This window comes from Neurospora crassa, linkage group III, assembly GCF_000182925.2.
Source record: "Neurospora crassa OR74A linkage group III, whole genome shotgun sequence".
Taxonomy (NCBI): domain Eukaryota; kingdom Fungi; phylum Ascomycota; class Sordariomycetes; order Sordariales; family Sordariaceae; genus Neurospora; species Neurospora crassa.
The window spans coordinates 4,305,748-4,325,017 of NC_026503.1; the positions used below are offsets into that span (position 1 = coordinate 4,305,748).

A 19,270-nucleotide genomic window follows, 5' to 3' on the forward strand; every position below is an offset into this window, starting at 1 on the left:
CCACCAACAGTCAAGAGGTGGGGTTAGTCCTGCGCTTCAAGTTCCATAGGATCAAGATGTGGTGCTCGTGTTACACGAAGACGTACGCAGTAAGACAGGAGGAGGAGTGCTGGTAGGGTACCCTTCTTTTTGCGTAGTGGTTGGTCCTGCCTGACCTTTTTGGACCAGAAGCGAATCCTGTACCCCGAAGGAAGGTGACTTTTAAGATATCTTCATATGTGGGTGCACTGTCTGCTTGTTCTTAGCACTTGCTGGTTACGAGTAAGATGACCAAGATGCTTTGGTCGACCTACAGGAGTATAATGTCACTCCTTATGATTTCCTCAAAGAAGAACCACATTACAGCTGAATCTCGGCCTTTGTACGGAGAATAGAACTCTCCGTGTCTCCAAGGCGGAGAATGACGCCGTCTGTAGTTGAATCACAAGTCTTTTGTGGTTTGTAAGTCATCGGCTCGGTCTTTTTAGAGGGACGAATCCGATAACGAGGCTTTACTGGTGTCCATATGCTGCCTGTGCTTCTGCCAGCCTGACTAACAGTCATAACGATTCATTGCCACCAATGACCGAGAATCGAGCTGCTTATAGCGGTAACCTGCTGAATCAGTCAGCCACTGACGGCTTGAGTGGTGGTATGCAGGGTACTGCTCAAGGGAGGGTAAACTTCAGTCCAGGGAAAGGAAGTTTTTCCAGGTACTGCTATTCTGAGAAGGTCACTGGAATACGCACCAGCCTCTTCAAGTTCCAGAATATAATAGAGCTGAGAGGCGGAGGGCACGCCTCCGGCTTCGCTTGATGGGTGACCACGCTGGACTTTTTGACCGTACCAAGTAATCGGAGAGTCTGACCATTGACCGAATTTAGAAGGTCGAAGTCCGGGTAGAGGTAACGCACGATTATCCGGGCCTGAAATATGCAGGCAGCACGACAGAGTAAGACAACGCGTCCGTCATGATAATCCTTGCCAGTCTCCCTCGACAGGAAACAGAAAGTGACGGCCTACGGAGACTTGAGATTGCAAGACAGCTATCATAAACAACCCTTTTCTGACTCTGAGGTATTGTTCGCTCGTATTTTAATTTGACACTCGGACATCCCAGGGTCCCTGGAACCCTAAATGTTTGATCACGGGAAAGGGACGTATTGGTACATATCACAAGGGCGTTCCCCGTCGACTTTCGAGCTGTGGCCTCACGGCGCTGGCGTAGCCTGGTAGCCCTGTTGTGGCACCCGGTCTCGGGAGCTAAGAGGGGACCGGGGCAGCCACGTGTGATGCCAAAGGGCAACTCGAACGGGGTTCCACGTCTGTCAAATAGAGGTACTGATGGCGAACTCCGACACCGTCATGGCACTGAATCCGAGGTTATCTCGTTTTGGCTGTGCCCCTGTTCCTGCATTGAAATGGAGAAGGATGGACTTGTGGGTGTCGACTCTACAGAACAGTCAACTGAAGAGGTATGTGGCCATCTTTGAGTTTGTGACACAAACTTGAGGGGATTCGTGAGTCTTGGCCCACTGCGGTAGTCTCCAATCGATCTTGACGTAGAGTTCTGCTGATCTGGACGATCTCCGTATGATCTCCGGTCGGCCAACGAGGATGCCTGGGTTGTTCTTGCTCTGATCGATGCCCGTCTAGCCCATGTTAGAAGGAGCAACTGCCGTGACCAATCTGGCTGTGGTAAAGAGTGACATTGAGGTTGGGTATACATAAAACAGAGCGGCACCCGGATCGGCACGCTATTTGACCCAGTCAGGCAGGAGCAAGTGTTATGTGTGAGTCGTGATAAACACTGGAACATAAGCAAGTCTGCAGTTGGTAACCCAACAAGTCGAGTGACTCCCGTCTGTCACTCAGCACGCCCGGCCGGTGAAGCCCCCAGAGTTGCCGACACCGGAGTGTCAATCCATTCTTGCCTCTTTTTGAGTCGTTAACGCCGAACAGCAGCTGCCGGTAGTTGACGCCAACCTGTCAACAGGGGCGCTTGCGTGCTTTTGCTGCTATCGCGGGGAACGGAGGATGGCAAGGCACTCCCTGGATGTGAAGTACTTGTCGGATTATAGCCCGATCAGCAGTTCAGTCGCGAGGATGGTATGCCCGGTTCTCCGCCCAGACAAATCATTCAGTTTCATTCCTCTTTCCGATGTTAACATTGAAGGCCGGAGATTGAACCGGAGCACATTGATGGCCGTTGTCATCTGTGCCTTCCGCACCATCAGCTAAAATCGGAATCCGGAAGGCATCTTGGCATTCAATAAGCCAAGAAGCAGAAGAAGCGACCTTCCCATTCTCTTCGGGTTTTATTTTGGAAATTGCGAGCGAAATGCGGGTGATCTTTTTTAGGGGCATGGCAGGCAGGGGCGAATCTGGAGACCACTGCATCCAAGGGCCAAAATCGATTTGATAGAGAGCCCGACATCAAGGTCCTCAGGGTCCACAATACCCATGCCAGACCACCATGTCAGTCTGCCAGCGATAAACGCATCCCGTCGTTGGTTGAAACCCCCGACAGCAACATTGGGATTGGGGGTTCGAAGTGACAATTGGAATGGAGACCTTTATGTCCGGCGCAGCGCTGAGAGACGGCATTCCATCTGAAGCTGGCAGGACGCAGCAGATTTTGGCTTGGCTGTGCCAACAGCATTCGGGTGAGCACAGGACTCGGAGCTGAGAGAAACCCGTGAGCTTGTTGACCGAGAAATGGATTGTCGCAAACACTCCCACCTTCCAAAACGAGAACAAGACATTGGCATTCCAACCAAACGAGAAGGTCTGGCCAGGGGTCCCACCCCTACCACAGTAAAATAGGCAGCCCTCACTGGCTTGGCTGGCTCTGATTTTCCAGCATTTCAGCCTTATTCGGTCGAGCCGGCCGTCCACAACACGAAAGACTCGACTGGACTGAAACCGAGGCAGGGGAGGGGTGAAACAGTGGAAAGTTGACTGCAGGAGATATCTCTCACTTGATCCAGCACTCCGACTCGGACGCCTTCCAGAGACGAACTGAACTTTGCGAGAGAGTCAACCACAGAGGGCTTCAATTTGTCAAAAACGACCCACGTCCCCCTCAATGCCCAGCCTGGAACAAAACTCCTCGGCTGCCTTCTCGATTGGGATGTTCCAGTCGTTTTCTGGCGCAGGTCACGGCCGGGGTCGCACAGAACTAAATTGCGTCCAACTTCCAGGATACCGCCAAGAGATGGAGATGCGGATTGCAGCCAAAATAAAACAAATAAAACATACCTCGGCCGGCAACACCTGCGATGACGGATGCCATATTCTCAGGCTTCAATGACTACCTAGGCAGCCGGCCGACTGAATGTGTTCCCAAAAGCGAACAACAAGCCGGATCACTCCTTCTCATGGTGAACGGAACTGAACTGAATGCAGTGAACTCCCGGTCGGTCGGCGGTAGAAATACTGCCCGTGGAAATGGCTCGAGCGTCGGTGGTGATGTCTCTGGCGTTCTCCCCTTCAAAAGCACCTCCCTGGAACAGCCTAGCGTGCCATGCGCAGAGTGGCCCATCCGCTTGAAGCCAACGCTATCATTGGCTGGATGGCGCGGTGTGTCCAATGATAGACGGCCAGCTGGGGCCGCTACGGCTGTGGAAGGCAAGAGGTGCAGTGGGGCCGAGACGCAGACCATGCGAGCTAAAACGATCGTTCAATATATTTGGTTAAAACTTTCAAAGTGAACTAGACGAGCTTGGAAACTGAAGACGATGAAGTGTTTCGCCGCGTCATGCGTCTCCGGAAACAAACTGAAGTCCCTGTTGGTTGTCCGATCTCGCTTTTACGTTTTGTTTCCTCTTCGTCTTGCATATAGGGACGTCGGTCAACGATCGATGGACACCTGCAACTGCAAGCCAGTTGTTGTTGTTGCCGCTTATGCTTCACAGACAGATCCGGCCGGCCATTCAACATCACGCGTCTGAAAACTCAGCTGCTGGACATCCTCTCTGCTTTGTCAAAGTCTCCAGGTTCAAAAGTCTCAAGCATGGTTCATGGCACTTGGTGTGCATAAGATCAGATCATCATCATGATGGCGATTTAGCGTGGCCCGGTAGTTGTGGTTAAAAAGTGGACAACAGAGTGACCGTACGGCCGTTGCAAGCCGTTCGTTGATGGATCCTCTGCCACTGGTGCTTTGCCTGGACGGGAAAAAGAAGAAAAACGGCGAACCTCTTTTGGACTTGGTCATACTAATACTAAATGCTGAGCTGTGATGGTTTGGCAATGCGCGTCCAGTGTTACGGGACCGCACGAGTAAGTGGTGAAAGGCGTGGGCTGCTTGGACCGATCGAGTCCTATGTAGGTGCTTCTTGGGGCTCGTTTGGAAACGAGGCGATTCCCTACCTACCGTGACCTCTACCTAAGCCATTATGCGTGCTCTTTCAGCCCCTTCGTTAGGTGAACACCGAGGGCATTGCCAAGACGCCCGGGAAACGTGGAAAGCCCGGTCGAGGGTAGTGGAGGGGGGTCCTCACAAGGGGAAACCCGAAGTAGGGGGTGAGAGAGAGATTCGATATTGGGAACCGCTTTCCACCAGAGCCCCCTGTCTTTTGCATCTCCCGCACTCAACCCGGGCCGGACGCTTAGCTGAGGTAGAACTAGAAAGTGGAAAGGTTCGTTGTACCTACCTCCCGTCCTGTGTCCCAGTTAGGCACACTCAACTAAAGTACACTACGTCTACAGCCCGAGCCACAGTCCAGTCACCACACTATTCTAGTCTAGTTCGTGGCAGGTTTAGGTTTGTTTCTCTGGATGGAAGCTCCTCCTTGCCTCGCTGCGCTGCACTTTCCACCTCACTGCTACTTTCCTCCACCACCTTTTTCATGCTCGCTCACTTTGCTCTCAGCTCCGTATTCCGCACAACCCGACACAATTCAAACTGCTCTGCCGAGTCCCGTCTTGCCCGTCTTTTTCGGTTTTGCCCATCCATCCGTCTTTCTTTCGCCCTTTCCACCCTTCTCTTCCGGCCCCGGGCAAGCCCTGAACTGGCTCTAGAAAACTTACCTTACCACTGCCCTCTTCTTCCGTTTCTTCAATACACTACATACCAATTTCACCCCTGCCACATTGTTAGTATCTGGCTTGGCTTCGGACGGATCTGACCGTTTCCTTCCTTATTCCTTCGATACTTGTGACGACAACCTGGATTACCTCATATCGATTCCCTCCTTTAGACTGAATTTCTTAGGTGCCTCTCCGCGACCTCCGTCTTTCTCTATCATCGCGCGTCTCAAGCTGGCTTTTATACCAGCAGCACACACACCCAGAGCACCGTCTCATGCGCCTCCACCCTCCGTCGGACACGGTCTCTCTATGCTAAGCTTTTCCCACCCCGACGATCACTCCACAGAGTCACACCTCCCCACACTGCCACCCAAGCTCAGCGCCTTCACACCCAAGAAGCCACTTGAACAAAGGCGACGGTCGGTTCTGCCCGTGTCTATCTGTCGCTCTCATCCACCTCTCGGGCTGCTGCATCAACTACCTGTTGGGTTCCAATTTCTGGGAGAAAGAGTTCTTGCCAAGTGAAGGATTACGACTTTTGTTGTCTCACCTCTGTTTCGCTTGGATCCAGTTCTCTTTGATCGCAAGTTATCACTACCTGGCACGGGGCTGGGCAACATGCCAGAAAGCACGGATTAGGAAGGAGGAAGCCAACAGCAAACGACCGACGGACGGATTCCTTGGATCGCTTCCAGGCGGTGACAACGGCCCCTTGACGATAACTGGTCTAGCAAACCCCGCCGACAGACGGATAGGCGGATTGGGAATTCATAGGTAGCCAGGCCTGTCAAAGTTGAAGCACACGTTGTGCACTCGCCCACACGGAGAGCGGGAAGGTGGCGACTCATGGATTCCAGCGATGCCTTCTCGCAGCACACCGTCGGCGATGAGGCGTCGCAGCGCCCGCGCCGCATGTCGATGGAGGAGGATTTGTTCTATCGGGATCTCATGACTTCACGACCGGCGAACCCACCTAGTTATGAGACGGCCATGAAGTCCGCCATGGCCGCGCAAAGGCGCGCACTGGCCGCGGCGCAGCAGGGTTCGAAGCCGGTCGCTCCTCCAGAAGATGTGCTGCCCAAGTACTCATGTGATGTGATTGCGGAAGGCGTGTTCATGAGGAAGATGGAAATCGAGCATACGATCAAACGCGCCGAGGTTCGCAATTGGCAGATGGTTTACGTCGAGCTGAGGGGGACTGCACTCAACATCTACTCGGTTAAGAAGGAACGGACATGGTTTTCATCGAGACCGGACGGCCCCGATATCTCGCCAGATAGTCCTCCATGGGTCAAGAAGGGTTCTTTGGAAAAGAGTTACAGTCTACAGCATGCGGATGCCGGAATTGCCGCAGATTACAGAAAGTGCGTTTACATATCTTGACATGGTTGAAGTCTTGATGGCTGACACAACAGCAGGCGGCGCTACGTCATCCGTTTACGAGCAGAGACGGACCAATTTCTACTATCATGTGTAGAGCTCAAGACATTTGTCAAGTGGCTTGATTGCATCTTTGCCGCTATCAACATCGCGGCACCTATCGATGAGCGAGACTTCCCTCGGGATCAAAGTATCCCGCGACTTCAAAGGATACGATGGCTTCGGGGGGAAAGGCCGACGCCGGAAGACAACATCAGCGGCTTTCAAAGGTTGAACGAGAGGAGGCAAAGTACTGCGTCAAGTAGGAGTGGTGAGGAGGATGAGGAAAACGACACAAATGGGATAAACAGTACAGCACGGCCACCAACGATACACGAAGAAGAGAACGAGCGAGGAAACCAGGGGCAGAACGACTTTGCAGCATTTGCGCGAGGAGGCATCGGTCAACATCCGATAGTAGGCCGGCTATCGACAACATCGTATCCGAACGAGAATGTCGACCCAGACACGGGAAAATGGCGGCCGAGACAAATATGGACCGAGACGCACGATCATCTTTACGCTAAGCTCTGTTATTCGGTCTTGCTGTTCAAGAGTCCACGGAAAAGCAACTACATCATCTCCAACGGCAAGCGATGGTACGTGGACTGGGCCACAGGGCGGATGGTACGCGTGCTACCTCCCGCATACGGAGAGGTCGACTTATTCGGCCCATGGCAGATCATTCGGGCGGAAAACAGACTGCTCTGAAAGGTCATCGAAACGAAAAATTGGGGGATGTGGGCCCGGTCACCATATCGGGCTTGGTTGTTGTTGTGATATTGCCTTACTTTTATCATATACCCATTTCCTTTGTGATTTTTCATTTATCGTCATCATCATACTTGGGTCAGCGGACTGACTGAGCGGCTGGAGTGGCATATACCTGCATTGATCTTCATCGATCCGTTTGCATTTACTGGAAGCATAAGAAAGAGACTGCGAATTCGGAGCTCGCAAGTTTTCGACCACATTTTCCTTGCTATACCAATACCACATTTTTGTTTCTTGGAAAGGAAAGGGGGGTTGGCTACTGGAGTTTGGCATCGTGTTTTGAAGGATGATGGGGCTGACGGATGGCAGCAGCTGTGGGCAAAGGGATTCGATGCTTGTCCCTGACAAAATTGGTCAGTTGAGACCCAGTTGACTTGCCGAAGGGTTGTAAGAACAAGTTGCATACGTTATAGTCAGTATATAGACCTTGGGCATGCTTTTATTACGCACCTAAGTCTTCATTATATCTTCAAACCCAACTTCTAGGTAGCCCCTGGACAGAAAATTTCTCGAAGACTCTAGCCGATGTGTTTTGGAATTATTTTAGTTCCTAACATGTTTTGATAACAGCCTTCATGAAATACAGCAAGCGGTATTAGACTATTCGTATTCGGTTTATTGCTACGACCGCTCGCATCAGGTTGCCAGGTGGCTAATGGCCCGCCAAGGCTGCGGCCAGGGGTTTCCATCATTTTCTTTATGAACGAGAGCCATGACACAGGATGAAACATCGTATTTGATGAAACATCGTTTCTGGTCCTGTCTGCTAGTTTGCATTGCGTTGGTTTGCCGGCATTACTAGACATTCGATCCAAAGCTCTCTCATAAAGGGGTATCGCAGGATGACGACTAACCCAGGTGGCTGGACAAGCGGTTGACTTGGTTTGATCGGCTATGCAACAATTCTCTATTTCAAGATATGTATAAAATCTGACATACCATCGTTAATACATGGTTCTCGAACACAACAATTCACGAGTTTCATATCACAAAGTAGTCTTCTTGATGAATGTGATATTTATGAGTATCCGAGAATAATTACAGGATGCATCTTGTCCATCCCAGAACCGATTCAACTCATAAAACTTGACACCGTCGTGTCAGACAGTCTGGACCAAGCGTGACATGGCCAGTAGGTACAGGTAGTTTGTTTCCTGGGTACCGACTTCATGACGACCGAATTTCGGATAACTCTAACCCCTAATCCAGGTTGTCTCCGTGTTGAGAAAGAGAGCGGTGGATGATGAGATGGACTAACTCCCTGACGCCATGTTGATATACTTGTTTTGCAAGCACATCATAAGCATCATGGCTAAACCCATCTTGGTTCCAGTCGAACTCACTTTCCTCCACTGCTTCCGTTCTTCTCGTCTCAACTTTTCTTCTCTCCCGTGGTCCTTGATCTCTTTTCCGTCCCTCTCAACCGACACTCACACCCTCTTTCTCCCTCCTCTTTCCTCCTCTGTCAATCCACGTCCGAAACCCATATGTCACAATAACTCTTCGCCCATTCCACCAACCCCCTTCCTTACCTTACCTTACCTACCATCAACGCCGCCAATAGAACTACTAATCTCCCCATCTACCCCCCTCGTCTCCTCCACCAACCCCTTTTCCACGACGCCCTCCAACAACTCGTTCGCCCCCTCGACATCCTTCAGCGCCTTTTCTACCACGGCCAATAACTCTTCGATTTCTGCGCGTTGCGCTTGGATTTCCTGGAACAGCTGGTGATTTTCGGCTTGGGTTTGTTGTAGGGTGGTGGTTAAAGAGGAGTGGGTGGTTGTTAGGTGGGGAGATAGATGGGCGGAGAGGATGATGGATGGTGGGAGGGTGTGTGGTCTTTTTTTTAACAGTTAGTTACTAGAATGAAAAAAAAAAAGGGGGGGGGGAGGAAGAAGAAAAGAAAAAAAGGGTAAAAAAAAAAAAAAAAAAGAAAAACGACTTACGGTACGGGCGGAGTGGCATCATCACCGCCAGCTTCTCGTTTCCTCTTGTTTGCTTCGCCGACGAGCGTCTCGAGCTCGTTGAGTTTGGGAACCACCTGTCTTGTGTGCAAGATGGAGTTGAATTCTTTCTGTTGTTTTTGGGAGTTGGTCAGCCTAAGCTCCTTTCAAAAAATTGTTTTTCGTTTTTCAACCTCGAAATCCCGGCCCATTTTTCACAACTTTACTTGCCCAGCTGCTTTCACGACCTCCTACAACACCCCAATTCGCCTTCTCTCGCTCCCGCCTCTTCCCTCCGTCTTTTCCATTCATTATACCCCAAATCCCAAGTCCCAGCTTTCTCACGTTCCCCCTCATGGCCATCCTTTTTTTTCTGCTTTTCCTTTCTTTTCTTTTCTTTTCTGTTCCGGTTTTTTTTTTTTTTCCCTTCTCTTCACACGAAATATAACATACCCCAACCCACACCAAAAACACATACAACACCCCACCCCCCCCCCCCCCCCCCCCCCCCCAAAACATAGACGAAACAAAGAGGAAAGGAAAGTAAAAAACTCACATCACACTGAACCCCCAACCGCTCCACCATCTGCCGTTGCACAAACTCCAACGTCCCCGGCGCCCGCGCCGCAATCGTCGGGTAACACGCCGCAAAGTTGTCGCGCGAGATCTTGTCGAGTGTATGTCGGAGGGTGGTACTAAAGAGCTGTTGGAGGCGGGTGGCGCGGGGGCCTGGGGTTATTTCTTCTTCTTGTTCTTGGTGTTCTTGTTCTTCGGCGGGTTGGGGTTGAGTTTGTTGTTGTTGTTGTTGTTGGGAGGGTTCGAAGGAAGAAGAGGAGGAGGGTTCGGCTGGTTGTTGTTGACTATTTTGAGTTTGAGTTTGGGTTTGGTTTGCTGGTGGTGGCGATGGTGGTTGTTGGTTTCGTGACTGGGATAATAGACCTGAGGATGATGTTTGTTGGGTGTGACCGTTCGTTTCTTGAGGCTGTGATTGCGATTGCGATTGCGATTGCGGTTGTTGCGATCCTTGCCTTTGCGCCGCCGACGACGACGATGGCATGGCTTCTGGTTGTTGTTGTGGTTGGTCTGTTGACATGATGTTGTTTCTCGTTGCTTTTGCGCTACCTAGATTGGCAGTCGGGGTTGAACTCGTTTTCGTTAACAGGTGAGACTTGTCGCAATTGGTTATATGTAGCGTAGGTAGTTGTCTTGGTGTGAAGATGGAAAGCGCGTCGCGTGTGAGATAAAGATCAAATACGGGCAACTTGGCGATCCTCACCTGTAGGGAACCTGTACCCTACGAACTGGACCCGATCAGATGGCGGGGAATGCGGGGCAGCACAGGCACAGCAAATGCAGGCCCCTGTGTGCCCCTAAAATCACACACCCTGGGGGTTCCTCATAAGGTATGTGATAACAATTCCGCAGTATCGGCCTGTTTGTCTGTAACGGTTAGTGAGGCCCAAGAACACAACAGGAACTCCATTTAGACCGACGGGAACTATTCTTGTTCTCTTATAAGTCAAGCAAAAATCACCAAAATCGCTTAGCATCACTGAATACCGATCTGCGGCCTCGACGTTTCCTTGAGCCCTTCCGGTTGAGTCAAAGTTGAAGTCACTTCCTGCAAGGTACAGTGACGTATCCTGAGAGGCATTGATAACATCACGAATTTGTAACGATGTAGGAGCGGTAGCAGATAACCCGTCCATCCACCATTTACCTTGACAGCAGATATATACAAGACATATCGAGTCCATAGTCCATTGACTCGTCAACATTCCTTTTGAGACTTGGTCCAACTGATGGCACCAAAAGACCCATCATCCAGACCATATATCCATAGTATCATCCATCATCCATCATCTCGTGATCACCATCCATGAAGGAAACCCAAACGCCATGCCGGCATGGATGCAAACACAATCCAGCGAAGAAAAAGAAAAGGAAAGAAACCGACGCAAAAGGGGGAATAGAGAAGAAGCCCAACCCATATAAAGAAAAGCAAAACCAGCCAACCAATCAACCCCAACACAGAACTCACTCACTAACCTCCGAGTGACGACTCCGTAGCAGCCCGCTGCCTGCTTCCCTCTCTCCTCTCGAACCTCCTCCTCTGTCTCCTCTCTGCCGCACTCGACACCTCTCTCTTAACGCCACCACCACCACCACCACCCGGGTTTTGGCTCGCCCCGCTCGGGCTCAGCGCGCTCCACTGTGCGGGACTATCCAAACTAGAAATCGTCCCTGCGACATTGGGCATCTGGCCCCCGGACGGTCCAGCATACGGCGGCACCCCGCTACTTCCACCATGGGATGCCTGCTGCCTCGGTGTACCGCTACCACCCGTGTTAAGAGGGGCGGGATATAATGGGTTGGCCGAAGGGTCTACCCTTGCCTCGGCGGCCCGTTCGGCTCGGCCGCGCTGGCTCGAACTCCTGCTCTCGCGGCGATCCGACCTGCGATACCGCCTACCGCTGCTCGGGTCCGATTCTGAGTGGCTACTGCTGACCGAGTCGCCTCGGCGGCGCCGGTTGTTGCTGCTGCCCTTCCTGGCGTCCTCATCCGTCATCCTACGCAGAGTGATGTTCCTATCTCTGTCACTCTGCACCTTGACCTTGACGCCGTCAGAAGGGCCGCCTCTGCGACGCCGATCGTCTTCTTGTTGTTGTGCGGCCAGGAGACTGGCGGATGCTGCTGCTGCTGCGGCCGCCGCCTCAGCCTCTCGTCGTCGCCTGTCAGCATTGACATCTGTCAGGTCGCTGCTGCTTGTATCGGTCGGGGGTCTCAGTGGGTAGAACACGCCGCGTGGGTCGGGAGGCATCGCGGGCATAGCAACCGGGCCATTTCCAGGAGCTGGGTAACCGGAGGGTCCAGGAGTAATGGGAACAATTGTAGGCGGCGCACCAGCACCTCCTGCAACTGGGATGGGTGCGGGTGGTGGTCGAGCTCCGCCGCTCACGGGCGCTGGGTTGTAAGGGGCATGTCCTCGCGGCTCCATGGTAGTAAACTCGTCAGAGAGAACCGAAGTGCCGGTCGTGCTGGTCATGTCTGTTGGTGCTGCTTGGCGCATAGCAGCTGGACGACGTTGGGAATCACGTCTGGAAGGACTGGGGTAGCCATCACCGGTAAACTTGGAGTTCCGACGTCCAGCTCTGCGTTCTTCCTCTTCAAATCGTCTGTCCTCCTCTTCACGTCGCCTCTCATCTTCGTCCCTTATGCGATCCTCTTCCTTTCCTGCACGGCGGTCCACCGTCTTTTTGGCGAACCAGCCAAGGCCAAGTCCCGAGAGCAGACCCTTCCCAGCCCCGCTGCTCCGTTTCTTTTCAGGCTCTTCTCTTCTAGAAGGGCTGACGTAGGAAGAATAGTCTGAGACAATCGTGCTGTCGAATCGCGAATTACGACGGCCAGCATGCGAGCGTGGTGGTGTGCCAGGTCGATAAGGGCGCCGGTCATCTGCAGCGCTCTCCGCTTCGGAAGCAACAACCGGGTTCTGCTTGGAATTTCGTCGGTTGTCTGTTCGGGTGAAGTCGGTGTAGTCGGTATAGTCGCTTTCGGTTGGTGCCGGACCTCCTCTCCGTGGAGGAAGACGACTAGGTCCTGTTTCTGTTGAGACAGCCGAATACTCGTCATCACGACGGTCATGATTCTTCTTCAGATACTTGGCGGCCAAAAGACCGGCACCAAGCCCAACCAGCTTACCCATCCATCCGCCCCCTTCACCCGTGTTGCGTCGCGAAGACACGTCGGTATACTTGTCGTCGTGATAGCTGTCGTGCCTGGCATGTGGATGTGAGGAGGTGATATCAGTTTCCCCGTCATGAGGAGCATGAGAGCGATATGGGCTGGGACTTCGGTCCAGGGCCCTTTCCTCGTCCCGGTTGCGCTTGCGACCACGGAGCATAGCCAATGCGCCGGCACCGGCTGCCAGACCGAGCCAATTCCTTCCATGGTGATGGCTCTCCGACTTCTCATCCGTGTATCCAGTCACTTCGGAGCGGGGGCCACCTGCGTAGTACTCGCGGCGCTCCTTGTCTCTGTAATCAAGAATGAAGTACAGAATAAGAAGGAAGCCCATCCAGAGAGCATAGAGAATGAAGCAGTACTTGGGCGAGCCATAGAGCGTCAGGCCAAGCGGCACTTGGGCAATGCCAAGGATGGCAATAGCGCGGCCCATCCAACGATGAAGGTGTAGGCGGAAGGAGTGGCCGGTGATTTTGCGAATGAGGCTGCCACCAAAAGCCTGCACCAAGATCATGACGTAAATGGCAACGCCGATGCCATGGTGTGGGTTTGTGAGGTTCCGGGGAGGACCGACAGCGATGAAGCCGAGAACGAAGATGACAGTGCTGAAGCCGACCGTGATGATCTGCAGGTATGCATGATATCGAATGGCGGATCCAGGTCGGCGCGAGTAGAAGCGGGCAATAAGGACGGCGATTGGGATGATGAAGAGGAAGGTGATGGCGGCTAACACTCCGTGGCCGATAATGAGACTGTGGTATTCGGTCAAGGTCGAGAAGCGATTGCCCATGCCTGTCGTTGATGAGAAGAGTCGGAGTTCCTTGTTAGTTACATTCTTTGGATTCAATGGATGAAAGGCATGTACCGCCGGCACATACCATTGTATCGCATCGTCTCAAAGTTGAGACCCTGGAGATTGGGAAGCAGGAAGGTATTCTTCTCAAAATCCCAAGTGCCATCGCCTACCGTCAAGGTATTGGACGAGTAGGAACTCGAGCCGGGCGGTGAAAGATTGTTCGCCATGGCGGGCGGGCACAACTTGCTGAAGAGACGGCCAGCTCGGAACAGGCCGAGGAAAGATCAAGACAGAAGTTGCTCAATCCCCCGTCTTCTTGCAACTAAGTAGGTACAGGAAGGCACGACGATATTGGCAAAAGTTGGATGAAAAATAGTGGGCGAAGCTGTCGCGCGGCGGTTCGCGCCTGGTAACAAAAAGATTGCCAACCAACTTAGTTCCTGGCTCGGAAACTGGGACCTGGACCAGGAACAGGAAACGGGGGGGCTGGCATCGACAGGCGCGATACGTACAGTAGCGGGGCAGGACAGCCCAGGCACACTGACAGGACACTGCAGGACAGGACAGGACAGCACCAGCTGCGAGCGAGCCTAGCTGAGCTGAAGTTGGAGGGCTGAGTCGTGACTGATGAGGGATTGTTTACTTCACTCAGATAGAAGTTGAGAATAGCTCTTGTTGCTTTTGCTACATACCTCTACCTCGGAGAAAAAAGACTTTGAGTGTCTGCACACGAGTTGCACTTGCACTTGCGCTTCCATTCACGGGAATGCACATGACGGGCTGTTCTCCCGGCGCTGGTCGCCCTGTCCATTGAACCGTCATGGAACCTGCATTCGCGTTTTCCTGTTCGTTACACAAAGTGGGCAAAAGACTGAGCTGAGACCCTGCAGCGCTGCGGGCAGTTCAAGATTTAGTAAGTATGGAGGCTGGGGAAGTGGTTGGTTGCTGGGGAACCGACGGAGCTTGGGCCACCCCATCCCACGCACCCCAGCCTCCTCACAGTCACCACACACTTCAAGTTCTCCACTCCCGCAGTTTTGGGACGCCAGGGGCAGGAACGGGTAAGGCCCGCCAGGGCAGCTGGGGCGACCAGGGTTGCGCTGTCTTCAGCCCGTCAGATCTGCCACTCTGATGGTGCTTGAGCGCTGTGAGTGCGGGGAGGGATATGGTGGGGTTTCCATTCTGCAGGGGAATCACTCTTTTTCATCTTTGACATCTTCCACATAAAGTATTCATCATCCGAAGATAACCAGAAGAGAGGCTACTAAAAAGCCCTTCTTACTGGGCCGTTAACCCATTTCGTGGAGACCCTATGATTGACAGAACAGTTAAGCATGTAAAGGTAAACCTTGCTTCATCTAATCCCCTCAAAGTCTCCTTCCCTGTCTTGTGTCAATGTCAAGGGCGGCGTCCTGAAGTGAGGAATTTAGCCCTACGAGGCAACGCTTGATTCGAAGCTTCAACGCCTCGCGGTGGCTACATATGAACATGGTCTTGTCGACAATGCTTAGCCTCATTTGATATCGCTGCCCCTGCTATAACGTGTGGCAGTATCGGTCATGTCAGCATTATATCTCCCTTCAACCGCCAGTCTGCCCTCACCAAAACCCACCATGTCAATAATTCTCAGATTTCTTCCCCGAATGTCTCCGAGGGACAGCCGTCGTCAACCTCTCTCTCCAACCCAGCGAACCAACTGTCTTTGCGTCGCTCTCCCTGTACGGCCCAGATCGCATTCGCCTCCTCTAGTTCCCTGACGATATCATCAGCAACACTCGATTCATTATATCGACAGCTTGGTCCTTCAGTATAACCTCTAGTGACCCCTACGGCGAGGAGGTCTACCAGTACGAGCTCAAAGGCAGGCCTTAGGAGGCCACCGCATCCAGCACTTAGTAATTCATCAAGCCGATAAAGGGGGTTTGGTGTGTGAGGTTATGGCCGTGATGGTAGTGGAATTCCCGAAGCTGATAAACGGCAAAGAGAGCTGTGAACCATGATGGTCGCTTTCGGTGCGCATGCCAACGATGCTACCCTCGATAGTCATCACCGCTTACTTGCACACGAGACTGTCTCGTATTCCGTCCTCGATGGAAGACGGACACAGTTTTGGCTCAAGTAAGCGCGAGAAGGGACTCCTACCGTCATCGATCGATCACTGCAACACAAGTCGGACATTCTGCTTTGAGCCCAATGTCAGACTTTCGGGGATCTCAGAACAGAGTCACAATGCTGATGTATTTGTTGGCTTGGTTCCTCAAAGAGACCTTTGATCGTGCTCAAAGGGCCACCAAGAACTCAATCCACATCGGATCACAAAAGAATTATGGAATGAGTTTAACAGAACAATCACACTTGTCGAGACAGAGCATACAAAGTCGGAGAATCAAGTGATGTCGTTTGAAGACACCATAAAGTCCCGCGCTAGTAATGCGCCTCCTTTCTAGGGCTACTATCTTGAGAGGTGGATTATCTCGGCAAGTGGTATCCGACTCCCGACCTTCCTAACCGCATTATCTCCAAGCGTCAGCTAAGTTTGGATGGATGCAAGAGCTCTGTGACGGGAAATACGAGAACAAATAGAGGTGATAGGCAGCATGGCGGTGACGATGGACCTCTCACAGTAGCACTGCCCCTCGAAAAAAAAAAAAACCATCGTCGCTTTTCTACCTCGCACTAACTGGTTCTACACAGGTAGGTAGGCCTGTCTGCGGTGTAGTTACCTCAGCTCTGTCTTGCAGTTGCTCATCGACTGAAACTGCATTCTTACAACAGAAGGGTCTGGCCTGCCCTCCGCCACACTCATGATAAGGACATGGGCATTGGTCAGCTACTGCGGCCGTCTTCGGCTCATCAACGTCACGGTTCTTGGCGCTTACACTAGGCTCAGTCGGTAACTGCCCGAACGTTACATACACTAAAGCTCTCACTCCAGTCGGTCGTCAAGACTGACTTCACCGGTAAAAGCGGGAGTTTCCCATATGTGGGATCAATAAAGTCGACCTTCCTTTTTTCTCTCGTAAAGCTTATACGAGAGCCGTGATGGATACTCACTAACGGAGACTGCCATGCAACCAAGCAATACGTGGTTGCACTGGTTCGTTGAACACGGGTTGAACCTCTCCTGTTCTGGCCAAGTTCGTGATAGCTTCGCTTCGTTCTTACCCTCGTCGCCGACCCGCCGAACCACTAGTGATCATGCTGATCGTCACCGCAATGGGCCCATCATGCCGAATCCGCCGGCCATCTCCCGTCTTCCATGGGTGTCCTTCCCCAGAATTCTCGTGATCCTCATCGGCATTGGTTGTCAGTGCAACCTTCCTTCCTGAGGCCCTTCAACCGCTACGTCAAGTCACAAAGAAATCTGTAGAAACTCTCTGCTCCAAGCCCATTATATAACCTCCCGTCCTCTCTCCCCCATCGACTTTGATCTCTCTTCATCTTCTTCATCAACAGTATCACCAGCAGACGCCACTTATACAACTTCTTGGTTAGACACTCAACATCATCATTGCATCTATCAATTCCAGTCTCCATCCCATCCACAGATTTTCACTCTTCACCATGAAGTCTTTCACCTTGTCCGGCGTTCTCGCCGCTCTCACTGCCACCGCTGCCGTCCAGGCCCAGACCTACACCCAAGATGGCCCTTTCAACCTCAAGCTCAAGTCCGACGATTCCTCCCTCGACGGCAAGTACCTCTATGCCTGCCACGCCGGCGCCGCCATTGAGTCGCTGTGCCTTGGCAGCACCGAGAGCCCCGCCGACTCCTCTTCAGCCTCCTTCTATTACAACTACACCGTCAACGACAACGTTCCTTCCAACTCCGGCCTCTTGATCTGGAACCTCCCGGTCAACGGCCAAGATGGTGTCATCACCGTCTCTTCCCCTCTGTCTTTCAACTACGACCCTGGCTCTAACGTTGCCACGACGCTGTTCGAGGTATGTTACTCCCTGTCATCCCTCGTCCAGCCGAGTACCACCTACTAACATGACCTTCACAGCCTTCTACTTCCTCGAGCCTCAATGTCGCCTTTGACAACGAGGACCAGCTGTTTGTTCCTACCTACATCGACGACTCCAAGTATGTTCCGGGCCAATACCCCCAGAATACTGGCACCATCGCCCTCCAGAATTGGCAGGCATGCTGGGCGCAAGTTGGAGGAGGCTACTACTACAACGTACTCGCGTGGGTTACTAGCGGCGCGCCGAAGAACCCCACTTGCAAGGCTGTGAAGGTGGCCAAGGTTGCGGTCTAGGAGGCTCAACAAGAGAAGCCCGAGGGCGACCAGGTTGGGGAGACTGCTGCTCTGATCCCCGACGGCCAGGTACTAAACACTGAGCAGCAAATTTCGGAGGATGACCATGCCGAGAAGGGTGCTGAGGAACAACAGCCCGAGGGTGACTCCGCCGGAGAGGCTGTTGCCCAGATCGGCGATGGTCAGGTGCAGAGTGTTCCTGCGAATGGGGATGGGGAGGTTGTTAGCCAGATTGGGGATGGACAGATTCAGAATGCTCCCGCAGAGGAGAGAGAGGACGATGACGAGCCTGTTTCTCAGATTGGCGACGGTCAGGTTCAAAACGACCCTGTGGAGGAAGACACAACTCCTGTCACTCAAATCGGTGATGGTCAGGTGCAAAATGCCCCCGCCGAGGAGGATCCTGTCCCCGTTGCTCAAATCGGTGACGGTCAAATCCAGAATACCCCTGTCCCTGTCACTCAAAGCAACGATGGCCAGTTCTAGTACGCTCTCGTCAAGGAAGAGCCCAAGCCTGTTGTCCGGATTCGGGATGATAACGAACGCTGTTCATGAGGATGGTTCTCACGCGGAGTTCAACGACGAGTATACGAACAAGATTTCATGGCAAGGAAAATGACGGAGCCCAAGTAGTTGGTTGACTTGGGCAGAACATGCATCATTAATCACTAATGGTTTCTTTTTTTGAAAAGAGTAATTACAGTCGAAACTCGATGCTTTGGCGTTGAGAAGATTCATAGTTGATACATTTCATTTCCTTCACTTTTTCCTGTGTGTCTCAATTTGCGTTGACTGTGTAGTGACCAAGATTTCATGGTAAGGCCATAGGCAAATGTCGGATTTAAATTCCTTCTTGACACTTGATACTTGTCGACAAGAGCAAGCTGGCATGGAGAATGAGGTAACTAACCACGTAGGAAGTATTCCTCATATATATCATCAGCTCTGGCATTGGTTGACCAACTGTATGGGCGGTGGCGCATGGCTCAGATTTTCATTTCGAAACTTTGCGCCTATAGTACCTTTTCTATGCGTAGATAAGGCTCCGTAAAAGCATCATACATAGTCTGACTGAGTATGAGTGTGGTGGTGGTGATGGAGGAGTGACGATCGTGGAGAAGGGCTTGCTTCTTGCAAAATTTGGGCCATACGTGAATGCCGTCCTCGTTAATCCCCAGCCAGAGCGGATGGGTGTTCGATTGATTGCAGGTAGTGGTGGTTATGGTGGTCGTGACGGTCGTGGCGTGTTGAGTATCATGGGTAGGGGAAGTGAGATTGGAAATGGAAATAGAGATAGACATGGAAGTCAGAGGGGCGGAAGA

At 52.2% G+C, this 19,270-nt stretch overlaps 5 protein-coding genes across 5 annotated transcripts; 3 read left to right on the forward strand and 2 right to left on the reverse strand.

Moving 5' to 3' along the window:
- Window positions 1–400: 400 nt before the first annotated feature.
- NCU07573 (hypothetical protein) lies at window positions 401–795 on the forward strand (the record flags this gene model as incomplete). The annotated part of the gene is made up of 2 exons (XM_953174.3): window positions 401–441; window positions 528–795. The coding sequence occupies 2 exons, from the start codon at window positions 401–403 to the stop codon at window positions 793–795; spliced, it is 309 nt and encodes a 102-aa protein (XP_958267.3).
- Window positions 796–4,589: 3,794 nt separating this feature from the next.
- Window positions 4,590–7,797, forward strand: NCU07572 (hypothetical protein). Its single transcript, XM_953173.2, has 3 exons — window positions 4,590–4,622; window positions 4,693–6,377; window positions 6,432–7,797. The coding sequence occupies exons 2-3, from the start codon at window positions 5,860–5,862 to the stop codon at window positions 7,141–7,143; spliced, it is 1,230 nt and encodes a 409-aa protein (XP_958266.1). The 5' UTR covers window positions 4,590–4,622; window positions 4,693–5,859; the 3' UTR covers window positions 7,144–7,797.
- A 406-nt stretch (window positions 7,798–8,203) lies between these two features.
- On the reverse strand, window positions 8,204–10,245 carry NCU07571 (hypothetical protein; the record flags this gene model as incomplete). Its single annotated transcript, XM_011395638.1, has 3 exons — window positions 8,204–9,048; window positions 9,156–9,283; window positions 9,709–10,245. The coding sequence occupies 3 exons, from the start codon at window positions 10,243–10,245 to the stop codon at window positions 8,745–8,747; spliced, it is 969 nt and encodes a 322-aa protein (XP_011393940.1). The 3' UTR covers window positions 8,204–8,744.
- Window positions 10,246–10,734: 489 nt separating this feature from the next.
- NCU15832 (hypothetical protein) lies at window positions 10,735–14,144 on the reverse strand. The gene is made up of 2 exons (XM_011395708.1): window positions 13,772–14,144; window positions 10,735–13,685 (listed from the first exon to the last, which is right to left on the reverse strand). Exons 1-2 carry the CDS (start codon window positions 13,914–13,916, stop codon window positions 11,197–11,199), a joined length of 2,634 nt encoding a protein of 877 aa, XP_011394010.1. The 5' UTR covers window positions 13,917–14,144; the 3' UTR covers window positions 10,735–11,196.
- Window positions 14,145–17,149: 3,005 nt separating this feature from the next.
- NCU07569 (hypothetical protein) lies at window positions 17,150–18,804 on the forward strand. The gene is made up of 3 exons (XM_953521.3): window positions 17,150–17,631; window positions 17,694–17,942; window positions 18,036–18,804. Exons 1-3 carry the CDS (start codon window positions 17,254–17,256, stop codon window positions 18,432–18,434), a joined length of 1,026 nt encoding a protein of 341 aa, XP_958614.3. The 5' UTR covers window positions 17,150–17,253; the 3' UTR covers window positions 18,435–18,804.
- Window positions 18,805–19,270: the final 466 nt, after the last annotated feature.

Bases quoted from the DNA above. Each gene is read 5' to 3' on its own strand.
- NCU07572 (XM_953173.2), top strand. From the start codon at position 5,860: ATGGATTCCAGCGATGCCTTCTCGCAGCACACCGTCGGCGATGAGGCG. The intron at 6,378-6,431 runs GTGCGTTTACAT...ACACAACAGCAG, and splicing joins ATTGCCGCAGATTACAGAAA to GCGGCGCTACGTCATCCGTT.
- NCU15832 (XM_011395708.1), bottom strand. From the start codon at position 13,916: ATGGCGAACAATCTTTCACCGCCCGGCTCGAGTTCCTACTCGTCCAAT. The intron at 13,686-13,771 runs GTATGTGCCGGC...CATCAACGACAG, and splicing joins TGAGACGATGCGATACAATG to GCATGGGCAATCGCTTCTCG.
- NCU07569 (XM_953521.3), top strand. From the start codon at position 17,254: ATGAAGTCTTTCACCTTGTCCGGCGTTCTCGCCGCTCTCACTGCCACC. The intron at 17,632-17,693 runs GTATGTTACTCC...TGACCTTCACAG, and splicing joins TTGCCACGACGCTGTTCGAG to CCTTCTACTTCCTCGAGCCT. The intron at 17,943-18,035 runs GTCTAGGAGGCT...AACACTGAGCAG, and splicing joins TGAAGGTGGCCAAGGTTGCG to CAAATTTCGGAGGATGACCA.